The following is a 23,683-nucleotide window of genomic DNA, read 5'->3' on the forward strand; positions in this document are numbered from 1 at the left end:
ACAAATAGGTCCTGGGCACCTTCACCCTGTGTGGGTCTCCCCTAGGTGTTCAAGGGTGAATGGGGGTGGTCCCTGCCTTCAAAGACCTTCCCAGTCCACACTCATGCCCGGCGTGCTGAGAAGCCCTTCCTAGGCGCTGGGCGGACACTTGTGTAGGCAGAGAGGCCTGGCTCCACTTTCCCGCCTTTCAGACTCTCTGCTGGAGGAATGATGGGGAAGGGGACACCTTGGGGGTGCCTTCCCCACCTGGAAGAGAAATCCTGTGGACTATGAAGAACTGTCCTTTATCCTGAGGACAGTCTTTGCCTGCCGTTAGCCTGAGTCTTTTCTGGGGACCATGGCAGCAGTGCTAAGGGGACATCTGATGAGAAGGCACTGGATATGGACGTGGGACCCAGTCGACCCAGATGCACATGCTGGACCCAGGGCAGGTCATTCCACCTGTTAGAGCCTTGCTTTCCCTGTGGCTGAACGGGTGAACAATGCCTCCACTGCAAAGACTTTTGGGAGCAGAGAGGTTAACCAAGATGATCTACGTCACAATACTGGGCCGGAAATAGGCACTTGGGGAAGGGTGACATGGAATTTGGAATGGGGAGGGTGCTGGTTGGGATGGCAGAGTCTTTCAGAAGAGACTGAGATGAGTAACATGTTGATGATGGGGCAGCTTTTCTGAGGGCATCCTAAAGGCTTGGCTTTTCAGCTGGAACTAACTCCCCCTATCGTGGCAGCCCCTAGGAAAGCCTGTCCTTCCAAGTGGCAGACAGAAATGGTGGAGAAGAGGGGGTGCCGTTCTCCGGGCTGCTGCACACCCCCAGGGGCTCTGCGGCAGCTCCTCCTTCTCCGGGCCGGCTCAGGCTCCACTCCTGGCTTCTGGCTTGTCTTTGTCTCTGGGGCCCAGACCCCACCGTTGGAGACGTGGGGGGGCCCGAGTCAGGTCAGCAGCCTCTCACCTTGCTAACTGGGTTTGCACCCTTCTGCTCAGTGTTTGGATGCCCAGCCGCTCAGGGAGTGGGTCCTGGCGACTTGCCGGGGGTACTGCCCAGACAGCTGCCCCTACCCCCTGGGGCCCGGGCCCAGCTGGCATCTCTGAGACTTGCTCCCAGGGCTGATTGCAGTTTCTGGCTCTTACAGAGCCGGGCCAGGCAGGTGCTGGTAGCTTCATATTCACACCCTAATCACCCCTGGCACAGAGTAGGTGTTCTTTACACATTTGTGGTTGTTAACTGACACTCTCCCCCATCTCCAGGGTACTGGGCTGTAAGCTTTGAACTGCCCTCAGTGATTCCTTTGTTCATTCATTCAGTAAATATCCCTGAGCAGAGCTGGGCGAGGCTTTGGTCTCAAGAGTTGAAGAATCAAGGTTGAAAGTCACACAGCCCTGCCCCACTCACAGACTACTGGGGTGTTGAGAGCATAGTGTATGTGTGAGTGAGACATGGCAGCTCAAGACTACATGAGGGGAAGTCCATTGTGGGCTTGGGAAGAGGAGGGAGGGTGCGGCTGGTGGGGGTGGCCTGGGGGGAGGGTCATATTGGTGAAGCCGCAGCGGTCACTGCAGGAGGGGAGTCTGGGGGGCCCTGCTCACTGAGGATGCTAGTGTGGGCAGTCTCCCAAATCATGTTCTTTGGGGTTTTAACAGGCATTGCATTAAAAAAAAAAAAAAGATGGCAAAGAGATTTGCCCAAGGTCTCAGACTGGCAGCTGGTGGGCCAGGATGCTGCCCAAGTCTGCAGATGCCAAGCCAGGCCTGTGCACCAGGCCCCCACCCAGCAGGACTTTGCTGACCCCAGCCTCGAGGCAGCTCTGGGTCTGTGTAGGAGGGAAAGGGGCTCTGGTGTGACCCTCAGCCAGGGGCCATGCTGAGCCCAGTTCTCAAAGAGACAGGGGAATGGGGGTGGAGCAGTGCGTCATCTTCTGCCAGAGCACTTGTGCAACCAGCTTGAAGAGATACAATTGCAAAGTGTTCTGAGACCTGGTCTCTGGGCATAGCTCTCACTAAATGCTTCTGGCAGCTTCTTCTGATCTTACTTTAATCTTTTGGGGCTTTGGGTGCTGAGGTCACACAGTGCAGTTCAGAGGAGCAGACTCTCCAATTCCTGAGCAGCGTGGGCTGGCCGTTTGGCGTACACGTTGTCTGCCCAGCCAGCACAACCTGCAGAAGGGCTCCTTGGCCAGAGGGCTTCTAATGTCTGCCCCATGTTCCTCTGGGTCTTCCAGACCCAGATTCCCAGGGAATCCACAGTTTTGGTGGGAGGATTAAGTTATATGATTCTCTCAGAAAGTTATTTAGTAACACAGAGCAGAAATCTGCCTATAAGACTGGTTAAGGGTTGGGCTTTGGTGTTACAGAGACAGGTCTAAAGCTCAGCTCTGCCACTTACTAGCTGTGTGACCAAGGGCAGGGATCCCTTCTCACAGCCTCGGCTACTTCCTCTATAAAACAGAGCTAATGGTACCTACCGCCGCCCCCAGATTTCCCGTGAGGATTCAACCCAACAACGTATGTACAGTGCTTAGCATGCAGTGCTCAGTTCACGGTAGTTGTTCTTATAACGATATAAAACGAGAAAAAACTTGGAGAACAAGGACATCCACTCTGGCATTTTCCACATTTGTGAAAACCTGGAATAATCTACAGATCCAATATGAGGGGCGTGGTCAGGCAGACCACACACATGCACATGATGGGCTCTTCTGTGTGGTCACCAACAACAGGGCATAAAGGACCTGTGGCAACTCTGTATTAAGGGGTATTACAAGGAAGCCGGCAGCTCTGTAAAACATATTTAGGAAAAAAGACTGGACGGGAATCTGCAGAAATGTTAATAAGTAGGTGAACCGAAGTCATGGGATTCAGAATGAATCTCTGTTTTCCCTAACTTCCATTTTGTCTATAAGACTATTGGGTTATTTTTATGAAAAAAATTACTGGATAAGAGCAGATTTTTGCATGGATCTGGCCAGAGAGGTGACAGGGCAATGGCTTGTGGGCTGCTGGTGGCTGAATCTGGACCATTCTTTACTTAGTACAATGAAACTCCAAATAACCAGCCTGTAGCCAGGCAAGACTCAGGTGGCTGGAGGGAGTTCTGTCCTTCAGAGCACAAGGTGTGCACTGAAAGAGCCGTGGTTCTGCAGCTGGCGGGGATGGGGCACATCTCAGATCCACACTGAGCACAAGCCCCTTCACCATTAGGTCTCAGAAGACAACCCTGCCCTTCTGCAGTGGGCAGGGGGAGGGCAGGGGTTATTTATTTATTAGGTTTATTTATTTATTTTTAGCAGAGGTACTGAGGACTGAACCCTGGACCTCATGCATGCTAAGCACACACTCTACCACTGAGCTATACCCTCCCCCTAACCCTGCCCTTTTGGATTGTTGTGAAGATTACATAAGGTGGGGGCTACTTGTAACTATCTCCCTCCGAACTCTCAGCCCCCACGGCAGTGAATGGATGAAAGAGAGAGGCATCTGGGGACCAGTAGGTCACCCCCTGCCTTTGGCCTCTGTCTGCTCTCTGTGTGTGGGCCGTAGGGGTGGGCAGTACTGAGCACAGCGCTGCCTTTTAGAGCTTGCAATAGTCTTTCTAAGCCTCATGTTTGATGGGAAATTGCCTTCTATCTGGCAAGCAAAGGGAAGATAAGCTGAGGCCTGTCAGCTATGCACACTCCTGCTGAAATAACCAGTCCACCTTTAACAGCTGGGGAGCTGTGACCTCCCCGTGCCCACTGCAGCCACCATCATCCTCCCCACTCAGAGTAGCTCACAGTCATAATTAGGTTCTTAACAAAAAGCCTGCGTCATGCAGAAGAATGGGGGAGGCCTCTGTCATCAGATGCCAATCTTTCCATTTTCTAGCCCTGAGACCTTGGGCAAGTCAAGTCTCTCTCTCTCTGATCCTCAGTTTCCCCATCTGTTAAATGGGAAAGCCACCCATCACAATCTTAAGGGATGTTCAGTAAATGTTACTTCTCTTTCCTTCTTCAGATAGACACACTCAGGCACCAGTGACCCCTGCTTCCTTGAAAGGAAGAGGACTGAAGTCCAGGGAACCAGAGAGGAAGATGGCGTGCGGGGCAGTTCATCTCAGGACCCAGCGCTGTCTCTCTGGGCAAAGCCAGGATAACAGTAGACCCCCTTGGAAAGCAGAGGGCAATTGAGAGAATGAAATTGAGCAGTATTTGGAGTCCTGGCCCTGCCACTTTGTAACTGGATGACCCTGGGATGCTGGTCAGTACATTTTCTGAGCCCGACTTCCATTCTGTAGAAGGGGAAACAAATTCCAGCCTAAGGGGGCCTAGGGCACAGGGGCGCTGCACTGCACTTGCTGCCACTGGGGTCTGGCCCCAGCCTGTGCTGCTGTTTCTCCTAACCCTAACTCTTACCCCCGGGGGTCCTCGGGCACACCACCAGCCATGTTCTGAACAAGAATGTAAGTAGCTGATACTTCTTGAGGAGAGACTGTCACTGAATATTAATTAGCTCATGTTAACTGAAAAACAGAGGGAACATTTCCCCCACAAATCTTCCTAAAGTGTTCTTCCAATTGCCATCAAATGGTTTTAAGGGGCTAGGAAACTCACCTTTGGGGAAGAAAATTTGACAAAGGAAAAATTTCATTTTGGGAAAATGTAAGTCAACAAAACTCAGCACTGGGGTTCCCTTTAGGGCCTCCTTTAAAAATCTAAGATGCTCACACCTAGTAGGTTTTCAAAGACATTTGCTGAACGAATGGACACAAGAATGGACAGAGAGACATGACCCAGAAAGGAAAAACTGGACTTCAATGGATGGACTGGTTAGAGAGCTGCCGGTGATGCCACTGGGCCTCGGTGAATTCCAGACACTGAGGCGGTCTTACTCTTAATCAGCTCCATCTTGCTGTCCACAAAGTTAATTATTTAATGTGCTTTTTGGAAGTGAGAGTTGGGGCAAGAAGTCAGGAGGACCGAATCCTTCCCTCAGCTTCAAAGATCCTGGGTCTCTTCCTGCTGCCCAAATCCTCTAAGTTTCCGATGCACTTTGATATTCCCAGTGGAGACAAAGATCCGTGAGTCAAGAAAATCCAGGCCAGATTAAAGGGCCAGGCACCGGGTCCGTGTGCCCAACACCGAACCACCCGCAACAAAGGCCCATTAGGCTCCAGCTCCTGCCTGCCGGCTTGTCTTCTCGTGTCTCCCAACACAATGCTGACAGATTGGTGGAGATGGTTTCTTCCCACCCCCCAAAACAATATTTTATGAGGAGTCTGTTTTATTAAAATATTTTCCGCTGGATGCTTCCTGTGTTTCAAGAAGTTGGTCTTGCCAGCTGGAGCTGGTGACAGTTGAGAAAAACACATCCAAGTGCTGTTGTGACATGGCATTTGGAAGTGGAGGAGCACAACGGGGGGTGGTGGTGGGGAGAAGGCAGCATGGGAAGAGACGCAGGAAAACCTCCGGGTTGCACCAGAAATGTCACTGGCATTATGGGCCAACAGCCCCGCCCCCCACATTGAAAAAATGTGAATAGAAACTCCTGGAATGATGTCCAAATATACCTGCCTATTTCCTGGTGGACCAGGATCACCTGTCATTTGTTTTCTATCACTGTCAGTTTGCCAACCCCCCAAACTAGCTCCCTCTGCTCCCACTGGTTCATTTTAACCCCAAATGTTTCCCCAAAAGAAATCTAAAACAAGGCATACTGCAAAAAAACAAACAAACAAACTCAAAAACCAAAACCCCACAAAAAGTGGTACTGACATAGTTCTGGTAATCACCAGAATGATGGGGCTGCCAGACACTGGGTCTCTGCAAACACTGAAGAGGCAATCCCCTAACACGGCTGGAAAAGCAACATTGTGAATAAATGTGGGGAGGAAGTTCAAGCTGTAATTGGCAACCCAGCCACAAAATGGTAACGCTTGTCTGTGGAATGGTAAGTGTTGGTCCGGGGTGTTTTGGGTGCAGTGCAAGGATATTCTGGATTTGCATTTCAGTATCTACAGGCCCATGACCCTGTATTCCAGTACAGTGTCTAAAATATTAGGTCAGTTTTAAAGAGGTGGCTCTACAGAAAAGTGACTAATTTTATCCCCCTAAGGAAAAATCTTTGGGTCTGGGGCACCCTGAAGCCATGCAGCACTTTCTCCACAAGAGGGCAATCATAATCCACACCAGGGAGACAGTCCTCAACTTTCCCACGGTCCTATTGTGCACAGCAAAAGTTAAACCTGCACCCAACTTCTGGAGCCCTCTCTTCCAGATTCTGCATCACCAAACACCTCTCAAGACACACAGACACACACAGCTCCTGTAACGACACGGCAGTCTCAAGTGATACCACACGGCCAACCAGAGAGTCCTCAAGCACAGCAAACCCATGAGGACACAGCCTGACATTTGGGAATCATGTCCTCCCTTTGGCTCCTTTTCTGGCTAGGACCTGCCATCTCCCTTAACTCCTTTCCCTGAGAACTTCTCTGAAAATAGGGCAGACATGAGTCCCTCTTCACCCCAGGGACTCCAGGGGCATTTTTCCCCCCAACAACCTTAGACCGAGATGGGTTCATGAACTCTTTTAAGGCATCACAGGAAGCCCATGTGCAGCCACTGGGTTGTCTGGGCAGAGACCACACGGGCTGATGGAAGTGGTGTCACCTTTCCCACGTGGCTCTGGAGTCGGGTCTGGGCAGCTTCAGGCCTCCTCCATCCTCTGGCCACTGCTTGTACACCTGCCTCGTCATTCACCTCATCCCCCCAACACCCACCCAGAAAGAGACTCTAAGCTGATCCTATGTGAGGTACTGGCCATGAGACCTACTGCCTGCCCCAAGGGGCTCTGGGGCCAAGGGGAGGTAGAAAAGCAAAGTCATAATAAAACAAATACTAAGGCGCGGGTGGGCAAAGGTCCCGGTCGGTCGGTGCGGGTGGGCTGTGGATAAGGAGAGTCCTGGGTGTAAATCCGAGCTCGGGAGACCTGGAGCAGCCCAGGCCTAGGAAGGTGGTGGCCCTCATTAAACATGTCAGCCAGGTCTCTCTCCTGCTGACCCTCTATCTTCAGCATAAGAAAAGGCCTGGAAGCTTCTTCTGAGCTTGTCTGAGCTCCCCCTGGCCATCACCACTCAAAACCCAACCCCGGGCGCCGGCTCCCTGGCCTCTGGGGCCTCCCGCTGGTGTAACAACTGCTGGCAGAACCCACACTGAAGATCAAGTCCTGCTCCCCGACTGACCTCTCTGTGAGGCACCCGCTTGGGCTCCAGGGAAGCCTTTCAAAGGAGGGGCTGCCGCGTGGGCTCCACAAAGCGCCGGCCCGCTGGGCTCCTGCAGCAGTGGGGGAGGGAGCGACGGGGTACTCACTGCTCGGGGCTCGCGATGGACGTCCTCCGGCCTTCCACCGTGATGTTGCTCTTCGGCCTCTTAACGACGTGTGGCCGGGGCGGGCGCACCTGGAGTGGGCACAGGGGAAAGTCCCCAAGAAGGGCTGAGCTGGAAGAGCCACACGGGGACATTCTCAAGATGCAGATAAGTGGCCCTGAAACAAACGCTGAGGGATTTTCACGGTACAGGCTCAAAGGCTCCGCTTGTCACAGAGACGCAGCCATTGAATTTGTAGCCAATGCATGAGCTGGAATTCGTGGCCTACTCAGATGGGAATGGCTCTTCTGAAGGGCTGGTTTCCTCATCTGCAGGTAGGGGATGGTTCCACCTTCCTCCTCACAGGGCTGCCGTGAGGGGTCAGTGAGATACTGTCTGTGCAGGACCCAGAGCAAAGAGGCTCTCGTTAATGACAAGTCCCATCTGCCTTCTCCCGGAACCCGGACCCGGCTTGGCACAACAAAAAGGTTTCACTCAGACTCTGTTTATAGGGTGTGTGTGTCTATTTTGTTCTTTTTACAACTGAATTACAGGATGCTTATTTTTCTAAGTGGGAGAGGGAGAAAAGGAAATACTAATAGCGTGAGAGTGCAGTAAAAATCCTCTTTCTGATCCCCCAGGCTTCCTTGTGCAGTCCTCCCGGGCCGGGCTCAGCCTGGATGTCACTCACCACGGGGACTTGGCTCGAGGGTCGGTGGTGGGTGTGTTTGACAGTGAAGTATACCCCTTCCTAATCCAAAGCCAGGCTGCAGAGACAAGGTGTTTTTTGTTTGTTTGTTTGTTTTTTTCCCTGAGCTGCGGCCTCTGAAAGCCAAGACAAGGGACCATATAAAAAGACATCCCCTTCTCCCATTAGAGCCCATGATGAGGGTTAGGTTAAGAATTTCTAGGTGTCCTTAGAAGGATATTCATTTGGTCTAATCAACATTACCTGGCTTTAAGTTTGGCACCACCATCTCTGAACAGTGCCAGGGAGGGACAGGAGAAAGCCAGGAAAGCCTATGTACGAATTTTGTTGTCAGAGAAAACAACTGCGCAGCCCAGTGCGAGGGCCGCTCCCTCTCTGCAGACCAGGGACCACGGCAGGAAACACCACAGGTGCTGAGGTTAGCGGACAAGGCAGGGAAGGAGAGCACACACATGCTCCACTCCCTGCACCCTCTGGCCAGAACCATCCCCGCCCCCGCCCAGCGTTGGTGAACCACACAGCACAGTGACTTCAGAACACAGATTACAGAAGTCAGCTGCGTAACAGACAAGTCTTTCTAGAGTCTCATCAAGCCCTCAGGTCTCCACATGTTTGATCTAACCAAAGTTTTTCCTGCGGAGTGGCCAGTCTGATCTCAGCCTAGTTTGGCAAATCAGAGATGTGGTAAAAGCCAAGCGCCTTCCACCAAACATGCTGTCTTCTTCTATGGGGTTACTGTGACGATTTGATGAGATGACGCAGGGAAGGCGCTGGCATGGGGTCTGGCACACAGTGGGGGCTCAATAAACGCACACCTTGCTTCTCTGGACCTTATCAGTAACAAAAGGAAGCTGGGGGTGGGGTGTCTTCAAATTAGAAGACGTGGTTTATGACCGTCTTACCCTTGCCTTGTACCCTGCTCAGTGCCTGGTTTAGGGTGGTCCCTTAGCCAGGTTTTTAGAAGCAAGTGAACACTGCTGCCTGGAATCTAAGCAGAGCACACAAATGTTGCTATTATTATCGCTGCCATTAGAACGATGCCTGCCACGGAGCAGACATCCAGTCACCGTTTGCTGATCAACGAATGGACTTGTCCCCCACCTGAGCCAACTCTGAACTGCTTTCCTGGCCCAGAGCCAGACGCCTCTGCCTCTCGCAGCTGGTAAACAGGATCACCTGGTTAGAGTGCTCCCCACTTTGCACCACAAAGGGGGCATGCGGTTGCGGCCAAGAAGCAGAGCTGCCCTGCCTGGAGGTCCTGGGGTGGGGGCTTCGGGAAGGTCAGACATTAAGGCCTGTTCGCCTGTCCTCGCACACAGCTGCTCCTCGGTACAATAGAGGCGGGTTAGGAATGTGAACTTGTGGCTGAAATGGGGGGATTAAGTTTGTGGCAACTTCAACTGAACTTGCAACGTGGTGAAACATAGGGAAAAAGAACAACAGAGCTAATTAGACGAGCTGAGCTGTCAGAGTGCCGCTGAATGGCTCAGCGCCAACAAACAAAAGGAATGGGTTGGCAATCAGCAGGATCGATGGAGAAGACTGCTTCATTAGGGATGATGAACCAGACAGAGCAGGGAGAGGGAGGGGCAGGCGGGGAGGGCGGCAGCGAAGGCGGGGGAGGGGGAAGAAGGCACAGAGGACCCAGAGACAGCCACCCGCGCGACTGCAGACACACCCAGAGTCACACGCACCTGATTGGTGTGGACAAAGCAGACACAAAATTACACCCATGGACAACCACCCAGAGACACGCATGGAGGCCTCGAGATGCCAACAAACCCACAGTCTCACAAATACACATGCACAGAGGCACACACAAGAGGCGAAGGCACATGCACGAATCTCCCTCTCTCTCTCTCTCTCTCTCTCTCTCTCACACACACACACACACACACACACACACACACGGCTGCAGCTAGAGCCGCAACCAGGCACAGACACACACAGACAAAATGGTTTAATTAAGCCTGAATCACAAGACGATGCAGACAACCGGCCCGTCATATTTCAGCGATCACATCCGTCTTTCTGGGGGTACTTAGGAAGGGTGGGGGCTGGGGATGAGGGAAGAAACCACATGCACACCCAACAGCGACTGGCCCCACCAGTGCCTGGATCCCAGCAGTGCCGGGAGAGAAAATGCTAAACAGGGATTTGGAGCTCTGTTCAAGGGGGACTTGAGGGGAAAGTTGGGAAACCAGCCAATTCCCCACTGGATTTAAAACCTGAGAAATCTAAGTCGGCAGGGTTAAATGTGCATTGAATACAAAAGCACTGAGTACATTTGATTTTAATGGTGAGCAAGAAATAATAAATACAGAGCTTATAAAGCGCTTCACATGCGGCCGCCCACAGCCTGCCTCTCCCCTGCGCGCCCCAGCCCGCTCCCCTGAGTCCACCGGACACTGGCAAGGCTTTCTTCTGCTCTTTCCTTTTTCTTCTTTTTAAAGTGAAAATCTAAATCCTCTGGTCACATCTGAACTCCAGCCACAGGTGCCAGGCTACAAAGCTCCTTCCAGAAAGGCTGAATGGCTCGTCTCCACGCTCCCACCACCCTGGGCCGGTCCATGGCTACACTTCTGCCCAGAACATTTGCAACTAAGTGACCTGGCAAAGCCCGGCACAGGGCCAGTGGCTCCCGACATGGGAGCTTGTCAGGCCATCTTCTTTGAGGCCCTTGAGGGGTTCCATACTCCGTGGCTCCCAGATTCACCCACAGGGTGCAGTGATGCCCACTGGAAATGCTTCCATGAGTGCTCCCTGAGTGAACAGACCCTGGGGCACTGGGGAACATAAGGCCAGAAAGCACAAAACTTCTAGGGCTCCCAAATTAGTCCCACAGTGACCCTGCTAGGCAGAAGGTGTTTGGGTTGGCAGAACTGGGGTGGGTGTACTCAATTCATGCCAGAGACTGTGCGAGGCACTACATGAATATGACCACATACCCCACCAGGTACATATTGTTAATCCCATTTTACAGATGACGAAACTAAGGCTGAGAGAAGGTATGCGTCTGGCCCAAGGTCACACAGCCAAGAAGTAGCCAAGCTGTGATTCAAACCAGGACAGGCCTCTCTGACTTCTAAGCCCAGAACCAGTTCTGCTCAGCACCCTAACTCTTCAGTGTGCCATAACCCAAGGTGAGGTGCAGCCCCGCGGGCCAGGCTGGTCACCTCCTGCAGAAGGGCAGTGGCAGAGGCCACTGCTACTCAGGCTTTGCTTAGGGTCATGTCTGCCTTCCCAAGTCCTCGGCTGCCAGTGGATGTGGCTATATTCCAGCCCCATCGCCTGCCAGTCTGCACGAGTCCCCGCGCAGGCGAGACAATGTGGAGCCCATGGTAGTTGTCTCCAGGACCCGAGTTCTTCCAAGGGGAGCAGTCCTGCCCTGGATCATGCCTTCCAAGGGACTCCCTGCCTGCCTTGGATCCCAGGTCCCTCCAGGGACTTCTGAGAGCTACCTACCCTCTGGATGACCTTGGCTTGGTGAGGAGTGGGCAGAGGCAGGGCAGAGGCAGGGCTCAAAGGCCAGCGTGGCCTCTTATCATCTCTGTAGTTTTGGCTGCAAATCGGGGAAACAGCATCTGCCTCCTCCAGGCTGTTTAAGGACAGATGGGATGATATACAAGTGTCTAGCACAGTCCTAGGCACATAAAAGGTGCTCAGTAAATGTCAACTCTCTTCACCTCTGCACTCCTGCCAAGATCTAACACTGTCAGAGAGATTCCCCAGGAAGCCCAGCTGGCTGCTGATTAATTCTTTTCTCACCTGAAGGCCCTACCCCAGTACTTTGTACTAAGATGGACGACATGGAAATGAAGATGGAGGGTCCAGGGAGCTTGGAATGATGGAAAGACCAGGAGTTCTAGAGTCTGGTGACCCCTCTGTGTAGTTACAGGACTGAGGATAAGTCACCGAGCATCAGTTTTCTCGTCTCTAAAACAGGTGGAGGTGGGAAGGGTGTAGCTCAGTGATAGAGTGTGTGCCTAGCACGCACAAGGTCCTGGGTTCAATTCCCAGTACCTTCATTAAAAATAAATAAATAGAAACCTAATTACCCCTCCTCCCAAAAATAAATTTTAATAAATGTGAAATTATAAAAAATGCCCCCCCAAAAGAATAAAAAATAAATAAATAAAAATAAAACTGGTGTAGACGATGCCCACCTCACAGAGGTGCTGTGAGGCTCGACTGGGGTAATGGACGTAGAATGACATGCTGACTGTAAAAATCCCAGGGGGGTGATGGTTAAAAAGAAACTGGGTCATTCCTTAGAAGCTGTAAGATTTAAAAACCTGTAAGAAGAATAAAAACATCTACTGTGTGCCAGGCATTGTGCCAGGTGCTTTACAAATGTCATCTACATTCATTGTCACACAAAACCCTCCATGAACGAGGGTACATTAGAGAGGAGTGAGGCTCAGGGAGCTTCAGGACTTCACCAAAGTCACACAATTTGGTATTCAAGCCTGGCTCTGTCTGCTCCCCAAATCGATGTTGCTAATGACTGCACTAGAATTCTCAGTAAATCACACAAGGTTTGACCCAGAAGTCGGCTGTCTGTCTCCCAGAGCGGTTCCTTTCTGCTGTTTGTGCTTTCCTTCCAATGACAGTGAGCAGAAATGTTCCAGGCCCTTGACAGCTGCACTGATCACGGTTTGACTGGGGTACAGGATGGGTCTGTCACACGTGGTTGGAACGGCAGTGTCATGACCGCCACAGGTGAAGGCATCACCCAGCCTCCATCCCAGCCCTCTAACTCCCACACATGGCAGGGAAGGAAAGGAAAACAGCATCCCAGAACTTTCCAACATCCTCGCAGAGAGCGGCCACCCAACCGATGCTCGGTGTGTGTGCCAAGGATGAAAAACAGACACAGTACAGCCTGGTCACCTGCACCCCTCAGCCGTCACAACTTTCAGGATGGATTTGGACACTGCAGTGGGAAGGGTGGGAGGGGCTCGGACTCGGGTTTGTGGGGGACTCTGACTACAGCTGGGCAGGAACAGGACCCCTTTTGCTTGACTGCAAGAGTGGTGGCCACTTCGAACAAGAAACAGAGAAACTCTTCTCTTGATAAACAGCCTGCACTAAATGGTCCAGGCAAGTTTCCCACTTTAAAGGAAACTGCAAAAGTTATCAGGCTGCAGTAAGACCAAAGTCTGAAATTATAAGGAAAATGACTTCACTGATGCTAAACACGGAACCACACCCAATATTTTCCCAAGGCATTTCTCTTAGGAAAACACGGATGGGTCTCCCTCCTGTGCCCACCCATTCCCAGGTGCTGGTGGGTTCGTTACACCTCCTGCTCCTCCGCCCTTCCTTGGCGCTTCACTTAGGAGGTGGAGCTCCCTGTGAGGCCCAGGGAGGAGGCGACGGGTCTCCATCTGAGCCGGCCTGATCTGATCTTCTCTGGGCATAGCCTCTGCCCCTGGGAAGGGACATCAAATGCATTTCCAAACCAAGATCTGGCGGAACGAGACCCCTGCTGCCAGGCTTCTGCCTCCTTTGTGAGGAAGAGGCGTCTGCTGTAAGGCTTTAAAACTCGTGGCTAGAAACAAGGCTCAGCCTGGGAGATTTGCTCAAATGATGCACACACGGCAAACACACCACACAGTGGCCCTGCTGCCTAGAGCTCTGACTGCAAGTCACTGAATTGATTCAGAAAAAGGGGAGAGAAGCCCAGAAAACACAAGTTCAGGTACATGCCACGCAGAGGGAAGCTGAAAACCCAATTCCCCGTTTTCTTTCGCAAGGCGGCTGAGTTCAGACTCCCGGGGTTTAGTCAGGCGGGGAGCACGGCTCAGGCAGTGTTAGGCGGGAGGGCAGAACCACCGGCTACTCACGGGCCTCGAGCGCTGTATCTTGGGAGGCGGCGGGCGGGTGGGACGGAGTCTCTGTGGCTGCATTAAAGTGGAAACTTACGACATCAGTACACACGGAAACAGTTTGATGCATTTCCACACACGGCTGCAAGCATCCAGTCACCCAAGCTGCAGCCCGAGGGCCATGCTGGACGCCTCCTGCCCCCTCAGCTGGTCACCGGCTCCTGCACGTCCCATGTCTGAGGCCCTCCCCTCCGCCTCGGGCCTGGATCACTGTTATCCCCTCCTAACAGGGCCTCCTGCCTGGACCTCCTCCAGCAGGTCTCCACTTAGGCCAATGGGTAGCTTCTAAAACCCACTGTGACCCTGCCACACCCCAGTTTCGAGACCTCTGCTGCCCCCTCCTGTCCTGGGGCAACAGTTCAGCAAGGCCCTGGGCTGGCATTTCAAATCCTCCAAGACCTGGGCTCTGCCAAGCCCCACACAGACCCCTCACATGGCAAGTGGCCCCAGGCCCTCATGCCAGTTTCCGCCGGCCCAGCAGGTGGAGTGACCCACCCCACCCCCATCTGCCTGGCAAACGTTAACTTGTCCTTCAAAGCTCTGCCCAGGTCACAAGCTGCCTTCAGTGCTCCCACTTATCCCCCACTATCACTCAGTATCTGCCCCACCCCACCCCACCCCTACCCCCAACTCTCCTTCAAATGTTCATGTCCTTGAGGGATTTATCCCTGTGCCTTGGGGGAAAAATGATCTGCTCAATGAAGTTCTGATGAACAAAAAAATTTGTACAAAATGCTTGGCTTCTGAACTCAGGATCTGACTAAAAATCAACAGCACACAGACCTCTTCACTCGCCCCTCAAACCCTTTATCTTGAGAGTTAAGCTTTGTTCTCTCAATGGCCCACCCATGTAGATGCCCTAACCAGGGGGGAGATGGGTAGACAGAGAAAGGAGAGGAGAAGTCCACACTAGACCAAGGTCATGGACACACGGCCAACCCTGGGAGGCTTCCAGTGGGTTCCTCCCATTCAGCACTGCGGGTCACAGAGGTCCATCATTACGCCAAAGCCTAACCTGCACTACCCACTACAGTGGTCACGCGTGGTCAGTCCAAACTAAGACATGCTGTACGTGTAAAATACACCTTGGATTTCAGACTTTGTTTGAAAAAGAATGTAAAACATCTCACAATTTTTTATATTGGCAATATGTAAGAAAATATTTTGGGTATTTGGGTTAAATATATTATTAAAGTCAATCTTATCTCTTTTCACTTTTTTTAAATTACTAGAACATTTAGTAATTTTAAGTTACTAAAACATTTATGTGACTCACATGTGTGGCTCCTGTTATGTTGCTCTTGGACAGCACTCCAGAGCCTCTCCTGGTTGGAGCGGTCCTCCAGAGAGCAAACGTGTCTTAGAACCCATCCTCCACCCCAGACTCCTGGAGGGAGGGGCCGTGTCTCAGGTATCCCTGGATCCTTGGTGCCCAGCACAGGGCCTGTCAGTGTGGCCCACAGAGAAAGCTGACTGAAGGTCTTGATGGAGAACTGGGGTCCCTCATGGCACAGAGAGCACATCTGGATGGAAATACACTCTGGCCTCCCAAGTCCTGTGCCGTTAGCTGGGAGTGTGCGCCAAGCCGTGCTCAGTGCCCCTTCTTCAGTGGGAGGCTACCTGGGGGGGCTGGGGATGCCACCCGGTGGGATGAGCATGGCGCCCGCAGGTGCACTGGCTGCTGCCCTGGTCCAGGTGCCCCACTCTCACCCCCAATTCCACTTCCCCCATCACCCTCAGCTTCCCTTGTTCTCAGCCACTCTGATTCTGGGTGACCTCCTCTAGCTCCAGAGCCCTCATCACTAGTCACCTCTGACCTGGCATCTCTGATTTCTCTCTCTGCCAGTCGGGTGGCAGGGTAGCTGTGTATTCAGGAGGTGGCCCCTGGGGTCAGACAGTCTCATACTGAACTCCAGTCTTCCACTGACTCTCTGGGTTCTGGTAGGCCTGCTATTTAACCATTCAAGCCTTACTTTCCTCATTTGTAAATGCAGGTGACAGCACTACCTTCTAGAGGGGGGGCTTTTAGGAAGATTCCAGAGGATGATTGCCATCATCTCTGCACAGTGCCGCCAGCAGACGCCAGCAACTATCACCATTAACAGGTTTCCCTGCTTCCACCCTCTCTCTTCCCAATCCACCTTCCACACTTATTCCAGAGGGGACTCAAAAAATACATGCCCAATCATGTCACTTGCCTGCCTAAATCATCTCAGTGGAAGGCCAGCATCTCCCAAGGAGTCTTCTGAGAAACATCATCCTGGAAGATGCACTGTATGAAGAAGAGAAGGGGGTTCCCTAGCCAGACAAGTCTGGGAAGTGCTGTCTCCTGCCTTGCTCTTTTTGCAGATTCATGGTGCTGGTGAGCACAGAAAAGGCTGCCAACTCTTGCAGCAAAAATGCCACCCTGCTCTCCCCACCTCTGTGGAAGGTATCTCTGGAGGGGGCACCCATACCATGGGTGCCCTAGGAAGCACCTAGCAGTGGGAAGTGAGTGGCTGCACACTCTTAAGTCCAGCTTTCTGATTTGATTACTTCTTTTGTAGTATTAAAATTGTGATAATTAAAATTAAAATGAAAAAAACCAAACCCACCCTAAATAGGCAAAACTCTATTTTTTTGTAAAAGTCCCAGTTCCCCTATTTCTTTGAACACAGACTCACCCTGTAACACCTGTTAGTATTCCCTGGAAAATGCTGCCTGACGTGTTCAAAGCCCGCCAGATTCTTGGGCCCGCCCATGAGCCCTGCAATGTCACCTCTGGTGCATCTCGCCCCTGACACCTGCCCTGCTCAGCCCCTTGCTCTCCTTGAAAGCTCAGGTGTTCCTGTGCTTTCATGACAGTCTCCTTGCCTGAAACACCTTCCATTTCCTTTTGTCTCGCCCTTTGCGCCTCTTCTTTATCACTTGGTTGTCTATCTCAAGTGCCACCTTCCCCAGGAGGCCCTCCCTGCCCTTCCCTGAGAGCATGGGTCACATGCTCTGTCCCTCCGCCCACTGTGTATTCATTCACAATACACAGGCTGTAACTGTCAGCTCACTAATCTCATTTCTCTGTTTACCCTGGGGTCTAGTATGGTACTGGGTAAATAGTAAGTGCTCAGCAAAGATTTTTGGATGAAACTTCCTGGCACACATAGAAACTCAACAAATGTTAGTTCTCCAGATTCTCTGATTAATTTATTTTGCTTTGATGTCACCAGGAAGTGCTAGTTCTTTTGCAACTGAATTTATAAATGGTGGAAGGAAAGCAGCCTCTTGACCACACCCAACCTAAGCCTGCAGAGAAGCTAGCAGAGTAAACCAGGGGGATTTGCAGACACCAGGAAAGGGCAATGCGGTACAAATGTCCCGCGTTCCGCGCGAGGACCGCACTGCAGGGATGCCGGGTGTATTACAGCAGCTCTCTCGGTGCAAAGCGCACAGTAGACACGCTGCTAAGAAGTTTCTGCTTCTCAGGAGGGAGGGAGCAGTAGGGTTGCTAGGCGACGGGGGTTACAGTTTCCCAAAGATGCTGGGTGGCATGACAGTTGGGGACACAGGTTGGGGAGGGCTGAGTGCTCTGGAGACGATTAGAACAAGCCAGAGGGGTTGAGTGGTGGTGGGAAGAGGGGGTGAAGAGAGAAGCTAGGGAAGGAGCGACTCAACATACCATTTTCTAGAACACGGCTCCAGGGCCCAGGAAGCAGAACTGGGGAATAACTGAATGTGGGGCATTGACGACAGTGTGAGGTGAGGCCCCAGAAGACAGCAGAACTGGCCAGACACGGTGAAAGTCATCTCCATGAGCCAGGCCGCCCCACCCCCGCCTACACTCCCCAAGGCCTGCGGACAGCACCACGGCCTGAGCGCAGGAGCGCATCCTTCCACAGACAAGGAGACAGACTGCAGGGAGGTGAAGTGGCCTGTGCAAGGCCTCCGGCTGGTAATGGGGAAACCCGGGAGCGGGGCTCAGGCCCCTTGACTGCTAGAGGAAGAGGAGGAGAAACCAGAAGAGCCTTGGAGCAGAGAATCAAGAGGTCCGAGCACCTCTGCACAGCGAGCGTGTTGCGTGTGATCCTCAGTTGCCTGGCTACACTGACTGCTGTTACGTAAGTGAGTTCAAAAAGGCTGGGCCTTTGGCAGTCTTCTGCTAAGAAGAGTTCTGTTCAACAATTCATCTGGCACTTTCTGAGCTGAGCTGTGGCAGGCTGGATGGGCGTGCTGGAGGTTTCCGTGATCAACACAAGCACCTGCCTTCTTGAAGGTCATGTGTAGTCAGGAAGCAGATTGGCTCTCGCAGGTGGAAAGACTCCTCCCATGTATGGTGATGGAACAACTATGTGGGCCCCAGGCCCGGAGATTCCGGAGAGCAAGACACAGTCCTGTCCTCGAGGAATGTATGGTCTAGTGGAATTTGACCTACATCACGGAAAAATATCTTTCTTGGAGCGTAAAGAGCATTCGGGTGAAACTCCCAAGGCATATGCTTTGTGTTAGAAATACCCGTGTTCGTATCTTGGCTTTGTCATTTCCTAGCTGAGTTCAATGTTGGCTCTGCCATTTGGTGAGTTATTTAATCTAAGCCTCAGTTAACTTTTCTATAAAACGGTCATAACTCCCGAGTCACTAGCACTGATGCGAGGATGTCCCAAGAGTGCATCACCGCTGTGTGAGGCTCTGGTCCTGCTGATGAGATGAGACCATCCAATCCTCTGTCCTTTCCTTAGACCCACAGATCTCCCCAGAAGAGTCCCATGAACGTGAGGAGTATACTGTGAGCAAAGCACTGCTGGACGGGACTGGGCTTTAATCATCTCTTCTATGTACATGATGCATTTTCCTTTCAAAGCATTTCTACTTCTTTTCTTTCCTTTCAGCCTCACATACCCTGGTGAGGCAAGTTAGAGGAGGATTATTTCCCTACTGTAGAGGAAGGAAACAGGAAGCCCAGACAGGTTAAGTGATAGTATGAGGTCACACAGCTAGTAGCAGGAACTAAAACAAACAGGTATTCTTAGTCCACTGTGCTATCCTCGTCAACCCAAATTTCCAGCCATCTGGAATCCTTTTTGATTTGGTTTTTCTAATCCTTGTCCCTTCTGAAGTTAGACTCAGTCATTAGAGACCTGCACCTTAGAGAAAAGACTGCTGAAAGAATGACTGACACCCTCCCCTTTCTTATTTGAGCATCTCTTTCTGGTGCTTTACAAACGAGGCAAGTGTGTCAGTCATTCAGCAAACAGAGGAGTATAATTTGTACAGGCAAAGGGGCACACCAGTGAACAAGACATGGTCCTGCCCTCAAAGGGCCCCCACTCTGATGCAGGGGTTATAATGCCAGGGGACAGAGGGGTACTGAAGTCTGTGGAGGTAGGAAGGAGGGGCTCTTCTAGAGGATGGGGTCGTAGAGAATTCAGGTGCATGGGACGGGAACCACAGTGGTCCAACGAGACTAGAGTGAGGGTGAATATGAGGACACAGCTGGCCAGGAACTTGGAGAGGCTGGCGGGCGGAGGGTGGGGTGCGGGTCACATGATGTAAGGCCTTGACCATCAGGCTAAGAAGTGTGGAATTTCTCTGTGGGAGGGATTTAGGTGGGGAGGGACAGATCAGAGGCCTTGGTGTCCTTGACGTAGAAGACAGAGGGGAGGAGGATGGGTGGGCTTCTAAGGACGGACACTCCCCTTCTGGCCACGGGGGCCTGCCCAGGCCTCCATGTTGTCAACTCACCAGCTGGCCATGTGACTGCTGGGAGACCTGAACACGAGAGGGTAAGCCCCAAAGCGTGATTGACATGGAAGTCCCAGAGAGGAAAGGAACCCTTTGGCCTCTGCCAGTGTCTGCCTGGCCCTCAGCGTTTATATCTGTCAGCTGTGTGGGCCAGGTGAGTACGCTCATTGGCTATGAAACCCACATTTATGAGGACAGCATCTGATTTGCAGTTAATTTGTTGATGCAGCAAAACACATTGTTTTCAAAAGGTCAGGAGGGGAAGCCGTGTTGAAATATCAACTTAATTACCTGGGCGGCATGGATGAGCGGGCGCCCTGCACGGGGCTGCAGGGTGGAAGATGCTCGACTGCCAGGCGCTGACTTGGGACAGAGTGTGAAGTGTGTGTGTGGGGTGGCAGCAGGGGTGGCCTGTGCGGTGGGCACAGCCGATGCTCTTCTGGGCCGCTGTGTCCAACGCCTAAGCAGGTCACCTGCTAGCACTGGGAACCCTCATGCTGGGAACGAAGGTCACTACTACGTTTCACAGATGAGGGAAGGCAAAGACTGGCTCAGGGTCACATCTAGCAGTGGACGACTGGCCTTCAGAAGAGGGTCAAAGAGCTCATCTCAAGTTAACTGTGTGTTGGGGCAGGGGTCCTGATGCACATGGGAGGGGCCGGCTGTTTGGGAACCGAGGTGTGGATTTCCTCAGCCCCCACAGAGGACACACCTTGGTCAATCCCTTCAACATCCTTTCAAGATCAGAATCAGCATCCCCATTTCACCCCTGAGAAAGGAGGCTCAGGGAGAGGGGACAGGAGCCACCCAAGGCCACACAGAAGGTGAAATGTCAAAGTAGGTAGGATGACAGGCTGGACCCCAAGTGGGGACTGGGTCTGGGGAAGGGGATAGAAGCACAGAGATGCCTGAGGCCACAGGGACGAAGGGGCTTCATTGAAGGCCAAGGGCTACACATGCAACCTGCCTGAGGCAGCAGCCAGGGCTCCCTCAGCTCCCCTTCCTGAGCGCCGGAGAAGGTGGGGTATGGCTGATGGCAGCTGGAGGCCGGAGAACAGTGGCCTCCAAGGGCAGCTGCAAAGGGGGTCCCAGATCCTTTGGGTCTGAACGTGTTCTCAACTGTCCCTTTTTTTATCAGACTCCCATCTAGTATGTGGGGAGGGCCTGGCATTCCCCAGAGGGGAGGCTGGGTAGACGCTGGGGGTTTCTCTGTCCCAGGGACGTGTCCTAACCAGGTACGCAGCCAGGAATGGAGAGTGTGAAAGAGAAAACTCACAATTAAGCTCTGTCACTGTTTAACAAGGGAAGAGTTCACCTGGTTAATTCTCCTGGCTAGTAACTGCATCAATGCTCTGACCTGTGCGTGAAACGGCCCCTGGTGCGAGAGGAAGACAAAGCTTTCTGTGGCTTTGCAAAGGGCCTCTGGGCTGAGAGCAAGGCTCCACTACTCCTCAGGAAGGGAAAGCCACTATTATGCAAGGTATGGAAATAAAAGAGGGCTTCTTTTGATAGGTCTCCAAAAAGGAGTGTATTGAAGCTATATTTGTGTGGAGTGTCTTCTTTGAAATGCCCAACCAGCTCTCTCGGGCACAGCTCTCGCCTGTCCCCCAGCTTCTGTCATTATCTCGAATCCGCTCATCCACACTTGATAGAGCTGATCCTGCTTGTTGGGGAGGATCAAATGCCTGCCTTCGCTTCAGAGTGTCAGCAAGGATGGCTGGAGAGGGCCGGGCATGGTGTCCGCCAGCACTCGCTCTGTGCCAACAGCACCAGGCAGGCCCTGGGTCCTCAGAGGGGATCCCGGGGTCCTCGGGCCCTGAAGCACCTGCAGGGGTACGTCTCAGCTCCAGGCTATAACCTAGGAGGGGTGCTTCTCGCAAGATGCTGTACAGGATGGACTTCCATCATGGCTGAGGAAGACGTTTCCATCCTGCCCACACACAGTGGCAAAGAGGTGCTTCTTTGTGGCATATGGAGGTTGGGAGAGGCCTCATCCTGGATCATCCTCGACGGGCCAGATGTTACCTAGAATATCCCAGTCAGCCTCAGTCTGGATAGAGGCGCTGCCATGATCCCTCCTGCCCAAATTCACATGACACTTTAGGAAGCTGGTGGGGCCGGCTTTTGGGCCCTGGTTGTCAGACTCCGGAGGGAGGTTCCCATGTGCCTGCAACTCGCCGTCCCGAGGCACCTTCTGTGAGGGGGTGTTGGGGACCGAGGTGGCCCTCGAAGAAAAGCCACAGTGCCTGCCGTCAGGCCTGTCTGCCATCATCTCTGCAGAGGGGGTGCCCAGAACTCAGCCGCCCCAATGAGTCTCCTTGCGAGGCCACTCTCTCAGCTGGGTCCGGGCACTTTCTTTGCAGGGCGTGAGTGCTGAGCTGAAAGGCGGCTCAGTCTGGTCGTGAAGAGCAGTGCATTCTTCCCCGATGTTGACAGGAGTAGTATTTTGTAGTGGTGCTGGTTAATTTGTAGTGGCATTTGTGGTTTGAAGCCTTGTCAAGATCCCTGATTACTTCCCGTGCAAGGAGCTCGGCTGACGGGGAAATTCACATGCTGAACAAAAGCAGCGAGGCGGCTGTGAGGGAAGGCGGTGAGGGGGCCGGGTGACCCCGTCCGCTTGGGGGACAGAGGCGGGGGGTGGGGTGGGGGGAGGGAGGAGGGCCAGCAGTGGGATGGGGGAGGGGCGCCTTTTGTTTTGAGTCAGGTGCAGCTGCTTGGTCTGAATAGGTGGCATCCCATTGGTGGCCCGAGGTCAGGCAGCAGATGCGGCCATGGCCGGGCAGGGGCAGGGAGCCTTGCTGACACGTGCCATTCTCTGCCCAGACAGAAGCTGGAGGCGGGGGCTGCCCTGCTACCTACACTGGGGCAGCCATCTGGGATGCCATCAAGGGTGCCTGGGTGACATTCCCAGGAGGTGAGGGATGCTAGGAGGGGCTTCCAGATGTTGGGAGGGAGAATCCCCTTCTGATAGCTGCAGGGGGTGCTGTTTTGCGGCACTTGCTATGGACCAGGCCCTGTGTTAAGAGCTCTACCTGTGAGGTCTCTAATGATCTCCACAGCCCTGCAGAGAAGGTAAAACCCCATTTGGCAGATGAAGAAACTGAGGCTGCATGGCTCAGTGACTAGCCCAGGCCAGGCTTCACCACTAGCAGGTGGCAGAGCCAAGATGCAGGCCCAGGTGTGTCTGACCCCAAAGAGCCCACACTCCTTCCATCAGACCCGATACACAAGTGGCAGAAGGAAGATGCTGAAACTTGTCCCCTGAGAATGAGGGTGCTCCCCTCTCCCTTTGGAGTTCTTCCCCCCACATCCTGCAAGCTTTTTGTCTTGCTAAGTCCGTTCTGACCACACAGAAAGGTTTGTTTTTGCAGCCGCCTACATTTCACCAGGCCCATGTCCTGACTTGGGGAGGGTTTGCTCAGTGCATTTAAGGGCCAGGGCCAGCTCAGCAAAACCAAGGCTAATTTATCATCTCTGGAATGATGTCCACCCCAAGCAGTACACCACTAGGAAATTAAAATAAAGATCTTCTCCTGATTTTGCAGTTGTACAGATAGGATCACACAGTACCTCTGGAAAGGGAGTCTGGTGATTATGCCGGCCTCCACACTGCCCTCCCTACCACCAACGTCCCCCTGGTCCACTTGCGGTTTGGTAGACAGTCCTCAGCAGGCCATTCAAGACCCAGTCCCTGGCCCACCAGCTCCATGCCCCACCCCACCACAAGCAGCCCTTTCCCCAGCCCTATAAAGACCTGCCCTGCTGCTCACGTGCCATGACCCTTCACGATGCACGGGCTTATGCTGGTGCCCTTCCCGCACCTGCCTTCCTGATAGATTCAGCTCAGCGCTCAAGCCTGTGTCCCTTCCCCAGAAGCCGTCCCTCTCTTCCTGGTTGGATGGAGCTGGCTTCTTTCTTCTGTCCCTCCCCTAAAGACAGTGGACTTCTTGAGGGTGTCTTGGTCACATCTGGACCCCGCGCTCTCGGCACGAGGCCTGCACATGGTCAGGGCAAAGTAAATGCTCATCCA

At 52.8% G+C, this 23,683-nt stretch overlaps 1 protein-coding gene across 4 annotated transcripts in view; it reads right to left on the reverse strand.

Annotated features, from left to right (window-relative positions):
* The window catches only part of DENND1A (DENN domain containing 1A), a 470,496-nt gene that overhangs the window by 12,304 nt on the left and 434,509 nt on the right, over nt 1-23,683 (reverse strand). For 2 of the 4 annotated variants that reach the window (XM_031450416.2, XM_031450418.2), the window contains exons 20-21: nt 13,900-13,956; nt 7,345-7,433 (exon numbers count right to left, since the gene is read on the reverse strand). In XM_031450416.2, coding sequence (XP_031306276.1) covers nt 7,345-7,433; nt 13,900-13,956 — 146 coding nt within the window. The remainder of the gene's footprint in view (nt 1-7,344; nt 7,434-13,899; nt 13,957-23,683) is intronic. The other 2 variants (XM_031450417.2, XM_031450419.2) reach the window with 1 other exon arrangement.

The sequence above is a fragment of the Camelus dromedarius genome, chromosome 10 (genome assembly GCF_036321535.1).
Source record: "Camelus dromedarius isolate mCamDro1 chromosome 10, mCamDro1.pat, whole genome shotgun sequence".
Taxonomy (NCBI): Eukaryota; Metazoa; Chordata; class Mammalia; order Artiodactyla; family Camelidae; genus Camelus; species Camelus dromedarius.